We start from the raw sequence: 22356 nt of genomic DNA, 5'->3' as shown, positions 1-22356 counted from the left end.
CTGAAATTCGGCGCACCCCGATTTAGCGCACCATTAAAATGATTTAAAGATCCAGCTCAGTACTGCAATAGGATAATGGACGAGAATGTAATCTTTTCCAATCTGATGGTTTCTTATTCAGGGATCCTAAGGGATAAGACAATGGCGGAAAAATGTATGTACATCCCCAAGGATGATACACTAAATTCCCTCTTCTGTATATTACAATTATTAATTGTAACGTTTGGACACTCAACTTAATGAATCAACCAATCAGAATTCATTTAAAGTCCCTAAAGTTGCTAGGAAGATTCTGCGCAAAATGGTACAAAAAAAATGACGTCATACTATAAAGTTGTCCAATGAGAGGCCAGTATACATTGTAATTGAATGGTAAAATATATACTCGCCTCTCATTGGTTATTTTATCATATGACGTCAATTTTTTTGTACCATTTTGCGCAGCATCTGCTAGGAAAACTAATAAGAAAACTTTATTAAAAACTTTGCGGACTAGTGTAATAAGCAGCCCATTGTCCCCTTGTTTATAGGACCATAAAGGTTTACTCTAGGTTAGATTAGGTTAAATAAAGTTTTAGATAGCCCGTCATGGCTAGTACCCAATAAGGAATGAGCCCTGCGTGGTTAGGTCTCTATATAGATTTAATCTTTTTTAGAAATATCGGTGGCCGATAAATAGGATTAAGTAAAAGCACCTACAATTTTTAGGATGTGATTTTCTGCCAATTGGAGGGAGAAATGGGTGTAGATTAATGCGCCAAAGACTCGTATAAGACTCACAACAACTTTTGTCGGTGTTTTCGAAGAAGATAAATTTTTAAGGTCACTAAAATTTTTTTTGCTCAATATGTTGTTTTCCCATTTATATAGCTTATATTTTTTCGCTCTTAATGGATATTATTTGAAGTTTTTTCTGTTTATCAATTCCAGCAATTTCCTTATTTATCATTGTCTACTTTTCAAGATACGTATCCCGATTCCCATCCCTGCCATTTAAATTAAATTAAATTTGCAATAAATATTGGTATTCATTCTCTTCTCCATATGTTTCACATTATCAATCAGCAAAACTGCATAATATCAAAAGAGAAATATAAACTAAAATCTTTTGCTTTTCTATCATTATCAGGGTTTTAAAGGGACAAGACGATGGTCTATAAAACGATGTACATCCCATTGGATGATGCACAAAATTCGCTCTTCTGAGATGGGTTTTTGAGAAAGAATGCCGCGTTTTTCCGTCATTTTTTAGACATTGATTGATTGAACGAAGACGATATCGTCTTCGTTCAATCAATCATTATTATGTAAATGCCAACAGAGTATACAACTAAAGAATTCATAATTTTCAAATTAATATTTTAGTCATTTGTATAATGTCTAATACAGCTCTAAAAAGATGCATTAATTAATATGCAGCAAAAATAGATTTAAGATAATTTGTTTTTCTTCTATGAAAGCCGTGCCAACAAAAGCGAAATAATTAAATAAATAGTTGTATACTCTGTTTATTCGACATGTCTAAAAAATGTCAAAAAAACGCGGCATTCTTTTTTCAAAAACCCATCTCTGAAGATTACAATGAGTTGATGAAATGTTCGGACAATCAACTCAATAAACCAACTTAATAAAGTTTCAAAAGTTGTTAAGCCAACAAACAACAAAACGTTATTATAAAACTTAGCACTAATGAATATCATTAACTTTCATTTAATTTATTTGCTTTTTGCGAATCTGATAATATGCGTAAAAGTTTGCACATCTTTGATATTGTTTAAAATGAATAATATTAAAATATGCAAAATTGTACGGTCAATTTATTATAAAATTTTATTGCAAAAAACCTAGCAAACTATATCAGTTAACGGTTCCACAGTGTTTTTACAATTTTGCATAAATGATTGCAATTTTTCGATGCATATACAAGGGGATTCAACTAACCTAATAAAAACTTCCAGTAAATAATTTCTAGCTTTTCTAAAAATTAAGTAATCATAGTTGTAGTAATAAGGTTTTTTGTTTGAAGCTTGAGATCTCAATAATTACTGAACCGATTGGATTCTCTATTTTAGGTAAATTTCACAATATGGTTTTGTGAGGGTTTTAGGCTATTTTGTCCCCTGACTTAAGTCTTTGGTTTTTAGCTATTTGTACAGCCTCTATCTGTCCCAGTTGCTAGAGGTGTAGCCGCTAGTTTAATATATTATAGTAACTGCAAAATGTTTCATATATACAAAAAAAGATTATGAAATGTTTAAGGTGAGCATTAATTTGTGAAAATGATGATTTGCTATTATGATACATATGCTGAAGTGATTGACACTGCTTTTGATACAGCGCTAAATACCAGAGAGAGAGGGGACAATGGGCTGTTAATTACACTAGTCCCCAAAGTTTAATAGTAACGTTTTCTTATTTTTTGGCTTAACAAATTTGGGGACTTTGATGGGTTGGTTCATTAAGATGAGTGTTCAAACGTTTCAACCACTAATTTTAATCTACAAAAGGGGTAGTTTTGTGTATCATGATTGGGGTTGTACATCACTTTATAGGCCATTGTCTTATCCCTTTAGATCTGTGGCTAAATACGGTGAATTGTTTACATATCACTGATTACACAGTCACTCATGTGTGCTACCAGGATTAGGGGCGGGGATATGGAACTTGGAAAAAGAAAACTTTGTACCCCCAATCTTTAATTTTAGCATATGGCTGTTCTTATAAGGATGGGGACGTTGGATTGTAAATTACAATAGCACCCAAAGTTGTCTTATTGTTTGACTCCAAAGTCTATGTACTAAAATTTAAAGTTGAGGTCTCCCATCTCCATTAAGTTCCCCTAGAGGCCTCTAGGGCCTAGCCGCTAATAAAAAAAAGGAAAGGTAATAATTCAATGGTGAAAAACAAATGTAGATTCACATCCATAATTTAAAAAAGGGTTTAAATTATTTGTCTAGGAAAAACATTTCTCATTAAAAGGACATCACTCGATTTAGTTTTATCTATGTTTTAATAATGATATCTAAGTTGAGAAATAATTTGGTATATTAATATCAGCTGTTTTTATTAATGTTTCTACTCATAAAACCATATATGTTCAGTGGTTAGCCAGATTCTTCGGTACAGGCAGACAAAAGACACCCACACAGATCCTGTTACTTTATATAGATTTTATCAAATATAAAAAAGGGGTATAGTACCTTTCCTGGCAACGCACCCCAAGTGGCGTTTCTTCGTACTTTTCAAAGTAACTTTTCTCCTATTTCTAGCACCTGCGGGGGGCTCTAACCCTGCGGGGCCAATTGACTAACCCTGTGGGCAATCACCTAACCCAATATAACCAAACCTAACCTAAAATAACCTATAAAAAGCCATTTTAAGGATACGACGAATCGCCCCTTAAGTGGCATTGCCATGAAAGAACTATTCCCTAAAAAAAACATCATTTTCCTTATCCTTATGGTTTTTAATGTTGCTTAGTTAAAGATTATTATTCCTTTTTAGAAAAATCATTTTTTTTAGTGCTATGCTAAAAAGGGGATAAAGGTCACTTTAAATAGTTGCTTAAAAAGTAAATTTAAAGCTAAATGAACGCTTATTCTTTTTTTAAAAGGTCAAAATTTCAGAAGGTCCCCTAAAGTATAAATTTCAAGAATAAAAAAAACAAATTATCGTCTGAGAAGATTAATTAATCATTATCCCTTGATTGATTAAAGATTGTTTTCTTATAAACAGCCATTAAACTTAACATAGAGTGTCACATTTTTCTTATTCTCTTAGGAAAGTATTTTTTTTGTGAAAAATAGCTTAAAACCATCTAATAAAAATATTGCTTCAGTTATTACTGAGATATGTTGCTGTGGACTATGTCATTTCTTTTGCTGTTATCATTTCAACATAAGACTCTGATCGTTAAGACATGTAACTGGACAAAATGTCTCAACAATCAGCAATGTGACGTCATACAATTATTATCTCTTTTTTAGGTGTTTTCTTTCCCACTTCTCCTCTCATCTCCCTCATTTTTATGACGTCACATGGCTGATTATTAAGACACTTTGTCCAGTTACTTTAGACATTACTAGAATAGCGTTATTTGGGCTTAGAAATATCTTATATTGCCTATAATATAAACTTTTTAAGTAGGTAATTTCCGAAATATCGATACACCAATGATACCAATCAGCTACGAAGATTTTTGATTAATATCTCTAAGTCAACACTAATTATTAAGCAATGACTATAATTTTTTGCAAAGAAATTCATCTTAATACTTTTGTTTATTGTACATTTCTATCTAAAATAACATCTTTCATCAACTAAAGTAGAGGTTTGTTTTGTAGTTATTGCCAGCAAAACAAATTTTCAATGTTTAAATTTCATGATAAATGAAACTAATTTAAAAAGATTGAGATTTCAACTGATAATTTATGTCACTAAATTTTCTCATCCAAAAAATGTGGTTCCATAAAATCATATTTGGTCATAGAATTACAGTTCAACGTGAGACACTGAGATAGAAATTCTTATGTTTTATTAATTAGGAAGGATTTTTAGGAATCGCCTTAAATCAGACATCCGGAAGCTATTGACGGATTTTTACAAAAAAAGAATACATGCTTGCTTTTTGTTTAGTAAAAAATATATTTTGGAAAATTTCTTTTAAGATTCCTTCATGTAAAAAAGCCCAAAACACATATAGCCAAATAATCGAGTCCTCCCTTAAAATGTATATTAAGTTAATAACACATTAAAAGTGGTTCTGTTTTTATATATAACGTGTTATTATGAGCTATCGCCTGACCTTTGTACAAAAGTCCTAAATACACCTCTGTATATACTACTTATTTCATCCTGTTTATGTGCCAAGGCATTTAACCTGCTCTTGATATCACGCACTAAGCGAATTTTTATATTTTATATTGCTTTGCAAAATCCAGTCTTAAACATTTTAGCAAACGGGCACGATGAATTTTACACTAATGAACCTGTTTGTTTTCGCTACCAGCCTCTAGGAGCTTACGTCTAAGAAAGGAGGAGGGGGGGAGGTGGCAGTTTTATATTTTTCAGAGGTTGTAATTTAAATTTCTTGATCCTACCAGGGGAATTAGGAGTTATTAACCTCTTCCAAAATAGCCTAAAATCAGCCAAAAATAAAGACCAAAATTCATGATAAATTTGTTTCATATCTAATAAAACATGCATGTTTCTTTAGAATTTGTCTTTTTAAAATTCAAAATAATTCCCAGTAACAGTTACAGACAATAGAAAGCTTTGATGTGTCCAATCAAAACAAAATAAAAAACATTAACAGCAACCAAGGATAATTATTTATTATGTTTCTAAGTAGCGTAGCAATAGGATAGGTGTATTTTTTAGTTTTAGTTTTAAAGAATGGTTTGCATAGTATTGAAATAGAAAATTATTTAAATTTATTTAAGACCAACTGGTGCCAATAAAACAATTTGAAGTTAAAGGGTTGGGGGGGGGGGGGGAGGGGTGGTGTATAAGCTGTAACTTTTGATTTAAGTGTAAGGAGGAATAGAAATTTGGGGGGATTGGGGTTAAAACAAAAATTACAAAAAAATGTTTGGAGCCTATAAGAAGCTTCATTGAATATATTAGCCATGAGTGAGATCTTTCCGTACAAACACACATATAGATATTATGTTACTTTTAAAGGATAAAGAAAGCTTAACGAAGACTATATAAATATCGCAAAAGCAATATTAAATTTTAGTCATAAATATGAGCGACATCTTTTCAAAATCTTTTTTCTTAGTTTATTAAAAAAGGTTTCCTTTTTTTATATAAGTTTTAGTTTACAAAAAGGAAGTAAAAACCGCATTATATTGCACTTTATATCAAGGCTCGGCAGTGGTTACTATGCCCAAAATTTATAACCATTTGGATGCTTGGAATTTGTTTGGAAAGATGGATGGTTATATTTTTAGACAATTTTTAAGTTGTAAAAGGTTGATTTCCGAAAGGCCTACAGGAGGCTGATGCGCGGCTGCCGAGCCCTTCGTTATATTAGGATTTTTTCACAGAGTTCAAGTCACAGATAAAATAAAATTAACATTACTAAATGTATGCTTTCATACCAAGGGATAAGACAATGGACGTACCCAATGATTTAAAACATAATTAACATAATAGAGATTAGTATTAGTTTGGAATCAACCAATCAAAACTTAATAAGTACCCAAAGTTTCAAAGCCATCGAATAGAACATGTCGAATTTACAGTTCAATGTCCCCTCACTCCGTGGTAGATATAATGGCAATGTGAGCTTATAATAATCATAACCCTTAAAGAATATTGTTATGTCGCCATGGCTACTTTTTAAAAGCGAAGCTTTTCTATAATTAGGGTCGGTCCGTCCGTCCGTCCGTCCGTAACGGATAGCTTTTTTCGTTAATTTAGACATGTTAGAATTGTCCTATCGATTTCAAATTTTGCATGGTGATTCCTTTAGTAGTTAGGTACGATTTAGAAAGCGTAGCAACTCTATAATCATTACCAAAATGTCCGTACGTCCATTTTAAACATGTTGATTTTTTTACTTTTTTAAATAGCTTTTTTCGTTAATTTAGGCATGTTAGAATTGTCCTATCGATTTCAAATTTTGCATGGTGATTCCTGTAATAGTTAGATACGAGTTAGAAAGCATAGCAACTCTATAATCATTACCAGAATGTCCGTACGTCCATTTTAAACATGTTAATTTTTTTTACATTTTTAACAACAAATTTGTATGTGACCTAATTATCCGATTGGTCTGATTTTTGGTATACTGATTCCTGGAACAACAAAGTACAATATTATAAGCGAAGCAACTCTACAATCAAGTCCTAAAAATGTAAGTATTCCATAATCATTATCCTGTATCAAGCAGTTTTTCAACAAATTTACTTACAATTTTGCTTTGACTCTTATACATTCGCATTCTGATTATTCAGTTCTGACATTATACAAGTGTTAATGTCCGTTTGTCCTACCGTTTCAGAGCTTCGCTTTTATGGATGTTGTCATCCTTGTTTTTATTTAAACCCAGTAAGAATTGATAATGATTTAATGACAATATGTCTTTGATATATTAATTATAATCACTTACATTAATGTCAACATACTCGATATACATAAATCATTTAAATTTGCTGTCGATTGTCGATAAAAAAAAAACTACCACTTCAATACGTGTTCAAAGCGACATAACAAGAGAAAGATGCACCGCCAAACCACAAACTTAGGCAGAAGGAAACCAATAGACGAATTAGTTTAATCAGTGAAAAAATGTTGTTTTTGCTTGTATGTCTTTTATTTGATTGACATCAATCATTGAAACTGACCAATGATAGGCCAGTATACATTTTTATTGACCAATGTTAAAATATCTACTGGCCTATTATTGTATGACGTCATTTTATACTAGACACTATAAGCTGCTTCGAAATCGTCATTTTATAACGTCAAAATTCAGCTGGATGTCAAAACCTGTTCCTAAACAGATAATCCATCTTTTCGGGGTTTTTTTTTTGCACACAAGCAAAATCTTTAGGCTTATGCGGGACTGAGGCGCAGCTGCCGAGCCCTTTTTTTGGTGTATGTTACCAAAAATAATTATTTGAACTTTTTCAACAGAATTATATTGCAACCTCTACAATATCTCTAAAAGTGAAACCAAATTTGAACAAACAAGAAAATTATATATTTTCCTATCCAAACAAATTAATTCCTATTAAAGCTAAAATTATCTTGCTTATTTTTTAAAATTTCACTGTTCAAAAAAAGTTTTCGGGGGGTTAATTCCTGTTCTCCCTTGTCAAAACTAGAAGCATTTCATATGCAATTTTTTTTAATGATTTAACATTTTAAATTGTCTATAATTCAATGCGATAATAACTATTCCAATAAGGCGTCGAAACCAATTAATATCCGCTGGATTAGAACCAGTTCTCATACACACTGGAAAATATTGTATTGCAAGAGAGCTAAACAAACTGGTTTTAATCTAAAAAATTTTCATTTTAATATCCACGGAAAGCTGTCTCTAATTCATGTGAATAATAATCAACAAGAATGGATATAGAATACGTGGATATTGTGACAGGGGAATTTTTGTCGTCAATTTAGGTTGCTACTATAGTACTCAGATAATGGTCAATACATTACTCCATGGTAATGGGATAAATTTATTAAGTGGGGGGGGGGGTATCGTTATATTAGCCAGCAACGAGAAATATTTTGTCAGGGTATGCGAGAATCTCTCACAATATCCACGTATTAAACACCATATAAATGGAATCAGGGATGTTTCAATGGCAAGTAAATTTTTATTCTCCTCAATTGGAAAAGTAACTAATTGTGTCAGTCTTAAAATACAACAATCAATACTTTAAAGTTAAAACCTTGGAAATTAGAAAAAAAACTTACAAAAAAAGTAAAGTGAAAAAATTAATTTAAGAATGGCTGTTTGATAAATTTAAAATATTGGTAGTTTTGTATTTTACCCTTTCATGCAAGTGTTGGACATTTTATCAACATATCTTAATCTTAACACTTTGCATACGAGCTTAGCTTATTCATAGTTAGGGTCCTTCTGTTTGTCTATACTAACAGCTATGCAACTCGAGGCCTTTAGGGGTACTTAAGGAGGAGGGGGGAGGGTAAGTTAACAGATCTATAGTATAGATGTATATACAGACAACTACCTAATGATAAGTTCACCCCATTTTAAGTTTTAGTTTTTAAAAAAAATTGAATTGAGGGGCATTTTTTCAGGACCTATTAGAAACTTCTTATAAAGAAGAACCATATGGGTTCAGCGGTTAGTGATATCCTTCTGAACAAACTCAAAGACATCCTGTTACTATATATTTATAACTTATCTTGAATTCAACATTTCAATACTTGGGTTTTACTTAAGAAAGAGTCTGTCTGAAAAGAACAATTTAACAAAAAGCGAAACTTCGCTGAATTTAAAGTCTTCTCTTCATCCTTGTTTTAAACTATTGCTTAATCTAACACTTTTAATCTTACACTTGAAGTAACTAAATATGAATTTCAGAGATAAAAAGATAAGTAAGTTGTAACTTTGTAATTCAAACCTATCCTTATATAAAAGTAACAGGATGTCTATGTCTGGCTGTGTGTGTGTAGTGAAAAATCTCGCTTAATAACCTCTGTGTAGCTTCTCATGGGTACTGTGAAGGTTTATAGCTATTTTGGGGAAGGGTATATCCGCTTGCATGCTCGTATGACATAATTTATTGTTACTATCTTTAATTGGAGCGTGTTAAAATCGTTTTATGAATAGCAAACCTTATAAAAAGATTCCTGTAACAATCAATATATAATTAGTTGAATTGCAGATAAAGTGATACTACCAGCTGACTAAAATAACAATACTCCCCATCCAACCCCTCTACCCCATCACCTCCCAATCCTACTAAATAAACTAACTGACCAATAAATGATGTCCAGTCCATATTAGCAGCCTAATTTGACGACACATTTTACCCTGTCAATTTATCCACTTATAACAATAAATTGAACTAATTGTTGGAATATAATTATCATTTAATTTTATGAACCTATCCATATGTCCATGATAAAAGTGCAGATAATCTTAAAATTTTTGTGTAACCCAACGACATAATCTTATGGTCAAATGTGCAGGGATAGATTTTCTAATTTTTTCTCGTATTCATTCAAATCCGGTGGATAGGAACCGTTTCTCATCCATACGAAAAAACTATGTCTAGCATCGTATTATATCCAGCTTTCTACGAATATAAAAATGTACAATCATAAGATTAATACCAGTTTTTTTATCCCGTGCCTTCGGCACCTCGGGTCTAAAAAAACTGGTTTTAAACTTATAATTGTACATTCTATATCCGCGGAAAGCTGTTTGTAATACGATGCGAGAAATAACTATTATATTTGTTGTATAGATAGTTGTCCGCGGACACGCAGGAAAATTTAAAACTGTGGCTTTCTTTTAGTCTTTTTTTCCATTACATTTCTGCTTAATTTATACATTTCTTAGTTCCATTTACATGATTTTTTTTTAAAATTATCTTTAAGAAAAACTTTCCTTCCTCTGAATTATCAATTGCATGGTGCAGAAATGAATGATAAATCTTAAGATGTTTATCTAAAAATCAACACGATATTGTTTACATTACTATCAAGCAGGGAATTATCAACCTTCTTCCTGTTTTAATAGCAACACAAGACGCATTGGGGTAATATCGATAAAAATGTAAGCCTTAGTCCATTTTATGACATTTTAGTGAAATGTAAATAATATTTTTTTTATATTGATGGCGTAAAGTCGATATAAACCATTGTAAACTTTAAAATTTTAATTATAAAATTAATACCAGTTTTGTTAGCCCGGGCCTTCGAAACTAACAAAACTGGTTTTAATCTTATGAGTCTATAGTTCAATGCGATAAATAATAGTTCTGTACCTAATATTTTTGTCCTGAAGTTGTCATGTTGCGCCTTTACCTTTTCCAAGACCAAGCAGCAGAAGGTATAGAAATCTTTTGTATAACACGGTGAGAGCCTTACTCAATCATGACAAATAGTGGCGCATTACCCTTTACGCTAGAGCTGGATTGTTATATTGTTTGCCGTTTGACCTATGTCATTTCAAGGTAAAAAAGGGTAAAATTTATTGTTTCTCCTACTTTCATATCTTGGAGAATTTACTTAAAGTGGGGCAAATAAGGAAGAGGCCCTTTTTTAAACAATATATATAGAATACGTGGATATTGTGAGAGATTCTCGCATACTATTATAAAATGTTTTTTCCAAGCTGACTTATATAACATGCTCTCCATTGCCACTGAAGACTAAGAACTTACGTCCTCCCCTTAACCATGGAGAAACGTATTAACCTACATTGGCGACAAATTTGAACATTCACGTATTCTATATGTCTTCTTTAAAACGGTAATGGTACTTGAAAAACAAACAAAAATATCATTATTTGTTGTTTTCTGTGTTTTTTAGAAGGAAAAATAGTTATTAAAAATCTACCATTTCTCCAGACTTTAAACAAAAAAACCTCGATTCTTTTTCAGTCTATGAATTGAATAATGTTCTAGCAATGACATACAAACTAAAAACTAAACATTTATTTTTGTCACTTTTTCAGTGAAAGTGAAAAAGAATCTATAACAACTATAAAATTTTGTAAATGTACTCAAACACAGGATGGAATTGTAAATTATTATGGTATCCAAAGTTTTATTCACTGGCTTAAAACTTTGACCACTTTTATTAAATCTTAATGCAATGTCTAAACTTAGTAACTAATAATTATAATCTACACAAGAAGGTATTTTGTTTATCATCACTAGAGATGTACAAAAATTCATCTTTCATTGTCTTATCCTTCAATATAATATTCCAAATAATAAAATTTAAAAAAAATTTATTTAAAAAAAAATTTATTAATATTTTTAATTTCAGAAATGCAAAATGTAACAAAACTTGAAAAATTAAGTGTGTAACTGTGCTTACATTTTAAAACAAAATCATAAACTTAGTGATAAAATAACAATAAATCACAAATTTTGATAATTTTAAAAGTGATTAATCATTGTAAACAGAAAATATTGTCCAATTTTGCAAAACAAATTATAAATTACATTTGTTTTTGGCTTTAGGTTAATTTACCGCTATTTTGATTTCTAATTGTGACGTCATAAAAAAATTCCCGCCAAAAGTTATTGGCAATTTTGCGCCATTTTACTGTTGTGACGTAATAAGAGACTAAATATGGACTACCGGAGAGGCCATCGGCGGGCCCAAGATCACGAGGCGGGGCGGGCTATGGATGGTGGGGATCCCCGCACCCCCATGGCGTGGCAGCACAGAGATACTATTAGCTATGAGGGATCAACCAGGACTCCTAATTCCAGTAGATACAGGTGAGGTTTTACGTAGTAAAGCTTATTTTTAGTTCTTAATTCTCAGTTTGTATTTCCATAGTTTGAACACTAAAACCAAGATTTATAAAAAGTCCTCAAGGCTTTTAATCCAACAAATAAGTTAACGTATTTAGAAAATTTTTGTGACCAGTATGATTTACATCCCAATTTTCCCCCTCTCACTCTGTGTTTTACACATTATAATTACAACCAGTGGTGTGCACAGCAATCGACTAGGGGGGTGTGAAACCAATTGGGGTTGAAAAAGCGGAAGACAGGCCTCCTTAATTCTAATTTAAATGGGGATGTTACTGTTGACTCCCCTCTATACATTAAGATATATAAGTTTTCCGGAATTTTAATGTAGGGAGTAGATTTGAAATCTGCATTAAATTTTAAGGATTTTTTATAAAATTCGTTTATTGTAAAATTCTTTATCTAAAAGCGAAAATACATTTTAAGTTAATTAATTTTGACCAATAGGATAGGTGGATTTTAAACTACCTGCGCTCTAATTGGTTGAATGATGTACGACATCCAATCAGAGCGCAGATTTTTTAAATCCACCAATCACAGATGCCAAAATTAATTAACTTAATTTGTATTTCCGCTTTTAGATAAAGAATTATACAAAAAACGAATTTTATAAAAAAAAATCCTTAAAATTTGATGCAGATTTCAAATCTACTCCCTACATTAAAATTCCGGAAAACTTATATATCTTACTATACATCCCTATGTCACGCCACTGAATTAATATTCATGTTTGAGTGTAACCTTAAACTGCGAAAGGAATGTAAAAATTAGGAAGTTGCCTATAATACGTATGTATAGGTGAGTTAAGCCGATTACTCAAATTCCTCGCAACATTGGGCGCCATTAGAAATTAGAGATTATCTAGAGTTTCCATACTCAAAACTATCTAAAGTTTATTTTAAATTGTATTTTTAAGTTTTTTTTTCTAATAAAAAAATCTTTTAATCTACATGAATTAAGAAAGAAAATTTAAGTAAAATATGTGTTTTAATATTCTTCTTTAAACATCAAAATTTTTCAATAATTTTAATGTTTCTCGAAAATTTTTATATTTCACTTATAACGAAGCAAAACCATTTATTAATAAAAAAATGGAAAACAAAAATAAAGTATTAAGAATTGAATAGCTATATGGCAATTCAAGAAAGCTATTAAAAAGCAGATCGAGTTTAAAATTCTGTTTAATTATAATATCAACAGTTTGATAAATATGCATTTTTTTCAACACTTTTCTAATCTTATCTCATTTTCTGCCTACTGTCAGGAAAGCATAGCTGTGAAAAGAAAAAAAGAAAGGGCTTAGGGATTATCTTGTAATCCACAGATGGACTGGAAAAAATCCTTCAGGGTCCAGTCCTTAAAAAAATATCTACTTGCATATTTTTATTTGTTACCCTATCAGGTTTCTTAATAGTTTAGGTTATCTTCAATTTTTAAAATTAATAAAAAGAATTTCACTTTCACAATCGCGATAAACAAATTACTGATAAGAGTTTAATTATCAAACAGGAAACCAACAGCATGGCTCTTGAAGAAATACTTTTATAGAGGCTTAAAATGTCCATATTATAGAATAACTGTTTTATTTTAATTCTTCTATCATAATTTTTATCAAAATGATCTTAGTGTGTTAAAATTGCTTAAACGAAATATCTTACTTAAGTACTTGGCTTTAGAAAGTTGACGTATTTATTGCATGATGCTGTTATTATATTTAAATCATCTATTGATGAAACTTTTTATCAAACAGCTTGGCAGATGAAAATCGTATTTGAATGCAGCATTAATATATGAAAATATTTTTGCAAAGTGTTTGGTATAGCTAACATTTTTGTGAAGGGTCATCTAAAGTTAGAGTAACAAAATGATTAATAGAATTGAATAAATATCCAGATGTATAATGTATATAGCAAAATGATACCATATTAATGCTACAAAAATATGCTATAATAATATAAGAAAAAAACCAGATAATCCAATTAGGTTGAAAAGATTAAAGGATTTTAGATTCCACAATAAATCGTTGATTGATGGATTAAATTAATATAATTCTATTTCGCGGCATCAGCGCATGGCCCCGGGAAGTATTAGAGTAATATTAGAGTTGTCAATCCTCAATAATTCTTATCTCACATTCAATAAGTTTTTAAACTCTGAATAAAGAGTTTAATAGACTATTATACAATTTTTGGATAAAGTATGTGATCATAATTTAAGCACTTATTCTATTAATTTTATCTTTAAAGGTAAAATAACTAGAAAAATTTTCCAATTCTTGTAGTGATACAATGGGTGTGCAAAAAAAATGCGGACATTTTTAAAATTGAAATTGCGCGGTTTGTGTTAACAGTAGAAATAATTTACTCATACTGTTAGAACCACTAAGAAGTCTATTTTTTGGAAATATTAGAACGATTTCTCTGCTACGTATAGTTACGGAGCTACGTGTTAAAATGTCCCAACTGATGTAAAACTAGACTTGCGAGTAAAGAAGGTGTATCAACTTTTTTTTTATAGCTAGCTGGTTCTTTTAGTAAGTAGTAGATGTAAAATTTTTCATAGAATTCAGATATGCAATCGGTTTTTTTGTAGACCTCTTATTTTTTAAGTAATTTAAGTTTTAAAAAAAAAATTAAGTGGATTTTAAGGTACTAAAACGCAACAAAAAAAAGGAAGAAAATGTCCATTATGTACAAAAATAGTAAGATCTTTAATTTGACACCTTACTTTTTGAATTTTGTCAGGTAATTATTGAACAAATTGATTTTTTTAAACCCACGAGAATAAAAAACTTTTAACTTAATTTTATCATTTCACAGGTAAAAAAATATGGGTTCATATATACCTTTAGAATCAGAAAAATATTATGAATCCATTGTAAGCAAAATTGAAACAAAGTAAAAAAATAAAAAATAAACAAATGGCCAATTATATTTTTTGTTCAGGCAACACTTTCGTCTTCCCTTTTTTACCCCCTCTTTATCCCCTCTTTACCCCCTTCCCATTTTTATACTCAATTCAAGAATTAAGACGTTGCCTGTATAATATAATATGATATTTTCATATAATTCCTTTTATTGTAGTTTATATACTATATTGTAAACTTTTTTTTCAATTTTGCTTACAATGGATTCGTAATATTTTTCTGATTCTAAAGGTATATATGAACCCATATTTTTTTACCTGTGAAATGATAAAATTAAGTTCAAAGTTTTTATTCTCGTGGGTTTTAAAAAATCGATTTTTTCAATAATTACCTGACAGAATTGAAAAAGTAAGGTGTCAAATTAAAGATCTTACTATTTTTGTTCATAATGGCCATTTTCTTTCTTTTTTTTGTTGCATTTTAGTACCTTAAAATCGACTTAATTTTTTTTTTTAAACTTAAATTACTTTATAAATAAGAGGTCTACAAAAAAACCAATTGCATATCTGAATTCTATGAAAAATTTTACATCTACTACTTACTAAAAGAACCGGCTAGCTATAAAAAAAAGTTGATACACCTTCTTTGAAAATATAACTAAAAATTAGAGAAGATATTTTGCAAAAAGAGATGCCTACATTTTTTAATTTAAAATTGCGCGGCTTGTGTTAATAGTAGAAAAATGTTATGCATACTGTTAGAACTGCTATGAACTGTATTTTTTGGAAATATAAGAACGGTTCCTGTGCTACAAATAATCTAGGAGCCAGATGGTAAAATGTCCCAAAATTTACTCGCAAGTCAAGTTTTAAGTCAGTTGGGACATTTTAACATGTAGCTATGCGTAGCACAGGAATAGATTTTATATTTCCTAAAAATCTTCTTCTAGCGGTTCTAACGGTATGCTTAGTATTTTTTTACTATTAACACGAGCCGCGCAATTTCAACGACGTAACGGATATACCTAATTATAGAAAAGCTTTGCTTATTTATTATGACAACTTCATAAAAGTGAAGCAAATTAATTATGTTTAAAAAAAAATATGTTAATTTTAAAAATGTCCGCATTTTTTTGCACACCCTTTATAAGATTTGCTTTTATACAGACTCTCTTTGAGAAGTCCTTCCACTATAATACATAATCTTACTTGTTTTATTTTTAAAAAATGAATCATATATAAAATGATACTTTCATATTTCTTAAAATATGCATAAAACTATTTTTACTTCATAATATTATGCAAAATTTAAAGGCGTTTTCTCGCTAAATTCTTTTTAAGCAGTTAAAAAGTAGTTTTTAAGTTGGTTAGGGTGGTTGGTTTATATACTTAAAGTTTGAAAATAACTATAATTCAGAAATTTGAATTTCTGAGCAATATGACTTGATTTAGACAAAGCCCAATCTGTACAACTTTTGCACCACTTTTGATTCCTCTCTGACGTAATAAAAATCCATCTCTTTTTTAGGGGTTTTCTATCCCATTCTTCTCTTATCTCCCTCATTTTATGACGTCACAGGAACCAAAAATGGTACAGATAGGGCTTCGTCCTTGATTTATACTTTTTTTGTAAGGGGGGGGGGGGCTATTAAACCTTATTTCTCAACTGTTAGGTATTGTTACCAAAACATTGAATTTCCTAGGAATCATATATACAGTAAAATGAGTCATTCAAAATTCAAATAAAAGCTATTTATTATTAAAAGAGAAATCAAAATTAAAATAATACAAATACCCATAAAATAAATTTAAAATAAAAGGTCGACATCCCCTCTTTAATGCCATCTTTAAATGACCCTTAGCCGCTATTTATTTGTGGACAGACCCAAAAAAAATAGAGATGTTGTGCTGTGGAACTTTTTTTCTTTCTATCATTGTATAAATATTAGGGTGGGTTCATATCGGAATTAGACAAAGCGGGGATATGCAACAGATAAAATTAACCTTAAAAACATTTCTGACCGAAAAAGAATTTTAAAAAATTGAGTTTTAGAACACGACCACTTAAAAATATAATTCATTACTTATTAGTATGCAAAGACGACATTCAAAAAAAATTTTGAATCAAAACTATGGCTTCATGGTGCTCCCTGGAAAGGCCTTGAAAAGCTGAATCAGGAACTTTTGTCCGTTTCAAAATATCTCGTTCCTAGCCTTAGAAATCACTAAAAAACCCAAAAATGTTTAAGGTTTATTGAGAATTATCCAATTTGTAGAGGTTTTTTAGATTTTCTCAGGCTAGGAACGAGATTTTTTTAAACGGACAAAAGTTCCTGACTCAGCTCCTCAAGGCATTTCCAGGGAGCACCATGAAGCCATAGTTCTGATTCAATAAATTTTTGACTCCCATTTACAAATAGCTATACAATTGAATGTCTGGTCGTCAGCGGTTTTAAGACTTAGGATAAATTTTAAATCACCCAGAGGTGTATTATATCTATATAAATTGAGTGCAGATCCCCGCTTTGGCCTCAGAAAAAAAATGTCCAAAATCAACCCACCCTAATAAATATCGAGTTTCTTTGGTTGGCCGAAGGCAAACAAAATTTGCATTATAATAGAAACGGTGTTCATTCAAGTTAGAGGATTTTTAAAAATTTTAGTTTATTAAGAATTATCAAAGCTACAGTTAACAACTTATGATATTGGGTCTCTAACATAGGGCCATATTACTAAAATAAATTGACCAACCACCCCAAATTTCTCCACCAAACAGCTTAAAACCTGCCCTAGAGGATCGTGGATTGATCGTTTCTACCATTCACGAGATCTTATAGACACACCCAGGGACACTGCTTTCAAATAAGTGCACTATTGTTCAAAATATTGTTATCAATATTTAGCTAATGTTTTAAATTATATCTTTTGTAAGCCATATACAGAAAAAGAAAATATGAAATGATCATTTTTGTGTATGTGCTTGGTTTCAATTGGCTTGACCCAATGATTAAGTTTTTATCTTATATTTTTTCCTATTTCAACAAACTATAATAACCTTATTATTTTGCTTGGGAATGGTAAAGCTACTTTATAAGCAAAATATTGGTCTAATGGCATATCTGTCAGTATACCTAAAATGTAGAAAGTACATAGGTAAATAAACACATAAATATTGCCTCTAAAAGTGGAATTGACAATATGTTTATAAAAACTCTCTGTTTTTTTATGTAGACTATTTGAAAAATAGACTCGAGTTAGGCTCATATTTTAAATATGTTCAACGTATGTGTAAAATTGGATATTTATAGCATTGGTTTCCGGTAAAATGGCATAAAACCTGTACTGCAAGAAAGAGCATTATATAAAACTACACACATCAAAAGCTGATTTAGAGGCCTGAAGTAGCAAACAATTATTGACTAAAACTACTTATTAATTTTACGAGTTTGTCTTATGTTTCGTTGAAATTTAGATTGTTTATTATTTAGTCCTCAAATTTGTATATGAATGTTTTCTTATTCGCCGGCTTGACAATTATGGGAACTTTTGATTGGTTGGTTCGTTAGGTTAAATATCTAAAAGTTACAACAACGAATTGTAATCTAAAGAATGGGTAATTGTGTGAATCATCATTAGGGAAGTACATCAATTTATCGGCCATTGATGCCTGATTAAACTTAAACTTTGCTTTATTTAGATCTCCCGGACCAAGAGACACAGCTACACCAAGCTCTAGCTCTCGCAGGGAGAGGGGACAGAGTGCTGATAGATTTAGCAGCAGGTTAGTTAGACAGATAGATAGATAGATAGATAGATAGATAGACAGATAGATAGATAGATAGATAGATAGATAGATAGATAGATAGATAGATAGATAGATAGATAGATAGATAGATAGATAGATAGATAGATAGATAGATAGATAGATAGATAGATAGATAGATAGATAGATAGATAGATAGATAGATACGCTTTCTAAATCGTACCTAACTACTACAAGAATCATCATGCAAAGTTTGAAATCGATAGGACAATTCTAACATGCCTAAATTAACGAATAAAAGCTATCTATCTTGGACGGACGTACGGACGGACCGACGCTAATTATAGAAAAGCTTCTCTTTTAAAAACTAAAACCACACATGTCGTCTAACCTAAAATATAAGTGAAATGTTCCGTGTTAAGAAGCAATTCTCAAAATATGTTTTAAGATAATTGGTTTGTTCTACAAACGTTTAATTAGCATTTCTATAATTATAAGTAGAACCAAACTTTACCCTAGGTTTTAGTTAGGGATACGACAAAGGACAATTAACTAATATACTAAAGATAAAAATATGAATAATATACCCTTAGTGTAGATTATAAGTTTCCAAAGTTTTTGAGCCAACAAATAAAATAACGTGGTAGTACAACAGTAGATACAAGTGTAATTTTCAGTCCAATAACCCCACCATTTATGTCAGTTTTTAAACTAAATCAAAAATTAACAGATTGTCAGAAATTATAAGATAGTCAGGATAGACATTCAAAATACAAAAAAATAACGTTTTAGAACGGATAGATAGATACTCAGAATTGTGTGTAAAATGAATGGTGTTAGTATCATGTATGCAGAGAAAATAGATTGACTTGTGCATGACCCTAGGGCAAATATCAGTCAGTTGAATATTGGTTATCATTCAATACAACAAATAGTTATTTCTATGTATTTGCCAACTTTAACAATTAACAGTCTGTTGTATGTTGGTCAACATTAAATACAGCAAATATACATATATTTTAACTCCCATGCGAGCATATTTATAGGATTTAGCCTATTAACTTTTTACCTACCATGTCAAAATTTTTCAATGTTAGTGCATTACTCGAAACTATAAAAATGCCAAATCTTAATTTGTGTCACAAATATGTCATATATTACCATATATCTCTTATTAAAGTCGATAAAAACAATGAAGATTGCATATTGGCATAATAATTCGTCAATAAATGCAGAAAAGGTTACGGCTTTCCTTTAAACTATACTTTTTTTGTTTTTTTCAAAGTGCACCAAAAAGGTATAAAAATTAGGCACACGGTTGATTCTAATTCATTTACAAGCATATTATGAATACTATATGAAATTAATAATACAGGACACACAAAATTAAAGTATTATTATTTATTATTTTTTAACTAAGTAGGTTCCAAACTCAGGGATCTCCAATGATGATCAACAAAAATAACCCTTCTGTAGATTACAATTAAAGGATTATACTACGTAATGTCAAATATTGGATATTGAAATGAAGTCAAGATCAGGCCATCTCTCATTATCTTCCATTGAAAACATTTCTGGAGGTATAAAACAGATAGGACTTTTCTAACATGCCTTGAATAATGAAGAAAACGTTTATTCATGGACAGAAAGACTTATCCTTAATATAGAAAGCTACGCTTTAAAAAAAAACTATCGGCTACTTCCCTAGCATCTAGGGGCTCTGTATTTAAAAGGACAGACAGAAGGTTAAAAATTGCTTGAAACCATCTTGAATCTGAAAATAAATTAGCTTAAAACCATCACAGGACCTATGTAGATCTTACCTAGATAGAGAATCTAATTTATTTGTTAGTTATTGAGATCTTAAGCTTCAAACAAAACAAAAAACACTACTTTATACACTAAGATTACAAAAAAAAAATTTCTAACTCCGATACATAAATTTCTCCTTGTTTTATAATGAAACTAATAAATACATCATAAGAATATTGACATAAACATATGATTACATGTTTAGCTGCCATATATTAGCAAAATTGATTGATACCGCTTTTGGCAATTTTAAGATTTAGTAGCTTGTTATAATCATGCGCATTTCACTTTTTAAATTTTATATCACTAGCGGCTACGCCCCCAGAGGCCTCTAAACCACTTTATGGAAGTGGGGTTGACCATTTTTATTAGATTCTAACATAAAAGGAAAAAAAATTTTAGGGGGGAAGATTTTTTTCTAAGAGCGATTTCTCTTGGGAGGGTGGTGGTCACCCTCCCCCAAAATTGCTATAAACCTTCCCAGGACCTATGAGAAGCTGCACAGTAAAGTAGAAAGTATCGGTGTGCGAGATCCTTTGGTACAAACAAACAGACAGCCTCTAGGGGCACTGGTAGGAAGAGGAAAATTCGACCTCCTCCAATTTTAGATTTTAGTTTCAAAAGAGTTAAAACAATATTTTTGGGGGTGAGGGGGTGAAGACACTCTCTCCAAAAATAGTTTAAAACCTTCCCAGGACCTATACAAAGCTTCACTGTAATGGAGAACAATATCGGTTCAGCGGTTAGCGAGATCCTTTGGTACAAACAAACAGACATCCTGTTACTGTATTATAAGGATATAATTTGTAAATAACCTTTATTAAAACAACACGTACTATTTTCTTGCATATCCTTGTAATAAAGTAACAGGATGTCTATCTGTTTGTCTTGTGTCTGTACCGAAGGATCTCGCTAACCGCCGAACCGATCGGGCTCTACTTAACAGGGTAGCTTCTAATAGGTCCCGGGAAGGTTTATAACTATTTGGGGGGAGTGTACCACCACCCTCCCAAGAGAAATCACAATAAAAATCAAATTTTTTTTTTACATATAGAGACGCCTACGTAACACAGCTAGGTATCGTAGAAACTTGAAAGCAACTTAGATAGGTATCGTATTATTTTTTAAAACAAACATTCAAAATGCCACTAGAGGCTTCTAGGGGCGTAGCCGCTAGTTTTTTTATATTGTATTTAAAAGAACATTTGATAAAAATATTTTTCAAAATAGCTATACTTTTGCTACAAAATCTTTGTTTTGTACAAGGGATAAGCCAATGGAAAATAATTATTTGTAGCTTAGATTTTATTATTGGTTGAAAGGTTTGGAAACTGCAAGTTTGAATCAGTTTTTAATAAAGTGTCCAAAGTTATAATTTAAAAAAAACTTTGGGCACCAGTACAATTTGCAGTTCAATATCCCCTCCCTTTCCCCATATAATAGTTATAGTGGTCTATGTATTTTGTTTACAAAATCTTAATGGACACACAGAAATGTATAATAATATCATAGATTCATAAATCATAGCAATAACAAAATTGGAATATAGTTCCTTTCGTGACAAAGCCTCTTAAGGGGCGTTTCGACTTATTTTTACGATAACTTTTTCTCCATTTTTAGCCCCTGTCCCTCAAGAGGCGTTGTCACGAAAGGGCCCCAAAATTGTACTTTAAAATTAAGGATACATTTTTCAATATTCAAAAATTTCTCCAAATCTGTAATTAAAATTTTTCTTTAAAATGTTAAGCTGACCAATTTCTTATGCCCATTCCACAGTTGTATCATATTCCACAGTTGGTGTGCAATAATTTCCACACATGTATCATACTCAACAGTTGGTGTGCAATAATTTCCACACATGTATCATATTCCACAGTTGGTGTGCAATAATTTCCACACATGTATCATATTCCACAGTTGGTGTGCAAT

The 22356-nt window shown here is 30.9% G+C and overlaps 1 protein-coding gene across 2 annotated transcripts in view; it reads left to right on the top strand.

Moving 5' to 3' along the window:
• Window positions 1-11494: 11494 nt before the first annotated feature.
• LOC145305716 (uncharacterized) overlaps window positions 11495-22356 on the top strand; it is a 45422-nt gene continuing 34560 nt past the window's right edge. For both annotated transcript variants that reach the window (XM_080147450.1, XM_080147449.1), the window contains exons 1-2: window positions 11495-11951; window positions 18550-18633. In XM_080147450.1, the coding sequence (XP_080003576.1) occupies window positions 11800-11951; window positions 18550-18633 (236 nt within the window). In that variant the 5' untranslated portion in view covers window positions 11495-11799. The remainder of the gene's footprint in view (window positions 11952-18549; window positions 18634-22356) is intronic.

This window comes from Acartia tonsa, chromosome 14 (assembly GCF_053477335.1).
Source record: "Acartia tonsa isolate MP-2025a chromosome 14, ASM5347733v1, whole genome shotgun sequence".
NCBI lineage: Eukaryota > Metazoa > Arthropoda > Copepoda > Calanoida > Acartiidae > Acartia > Acartia tonsa.
This window is presented reverse-complemented; position numbering and strand designations above follow the sequence as displayed.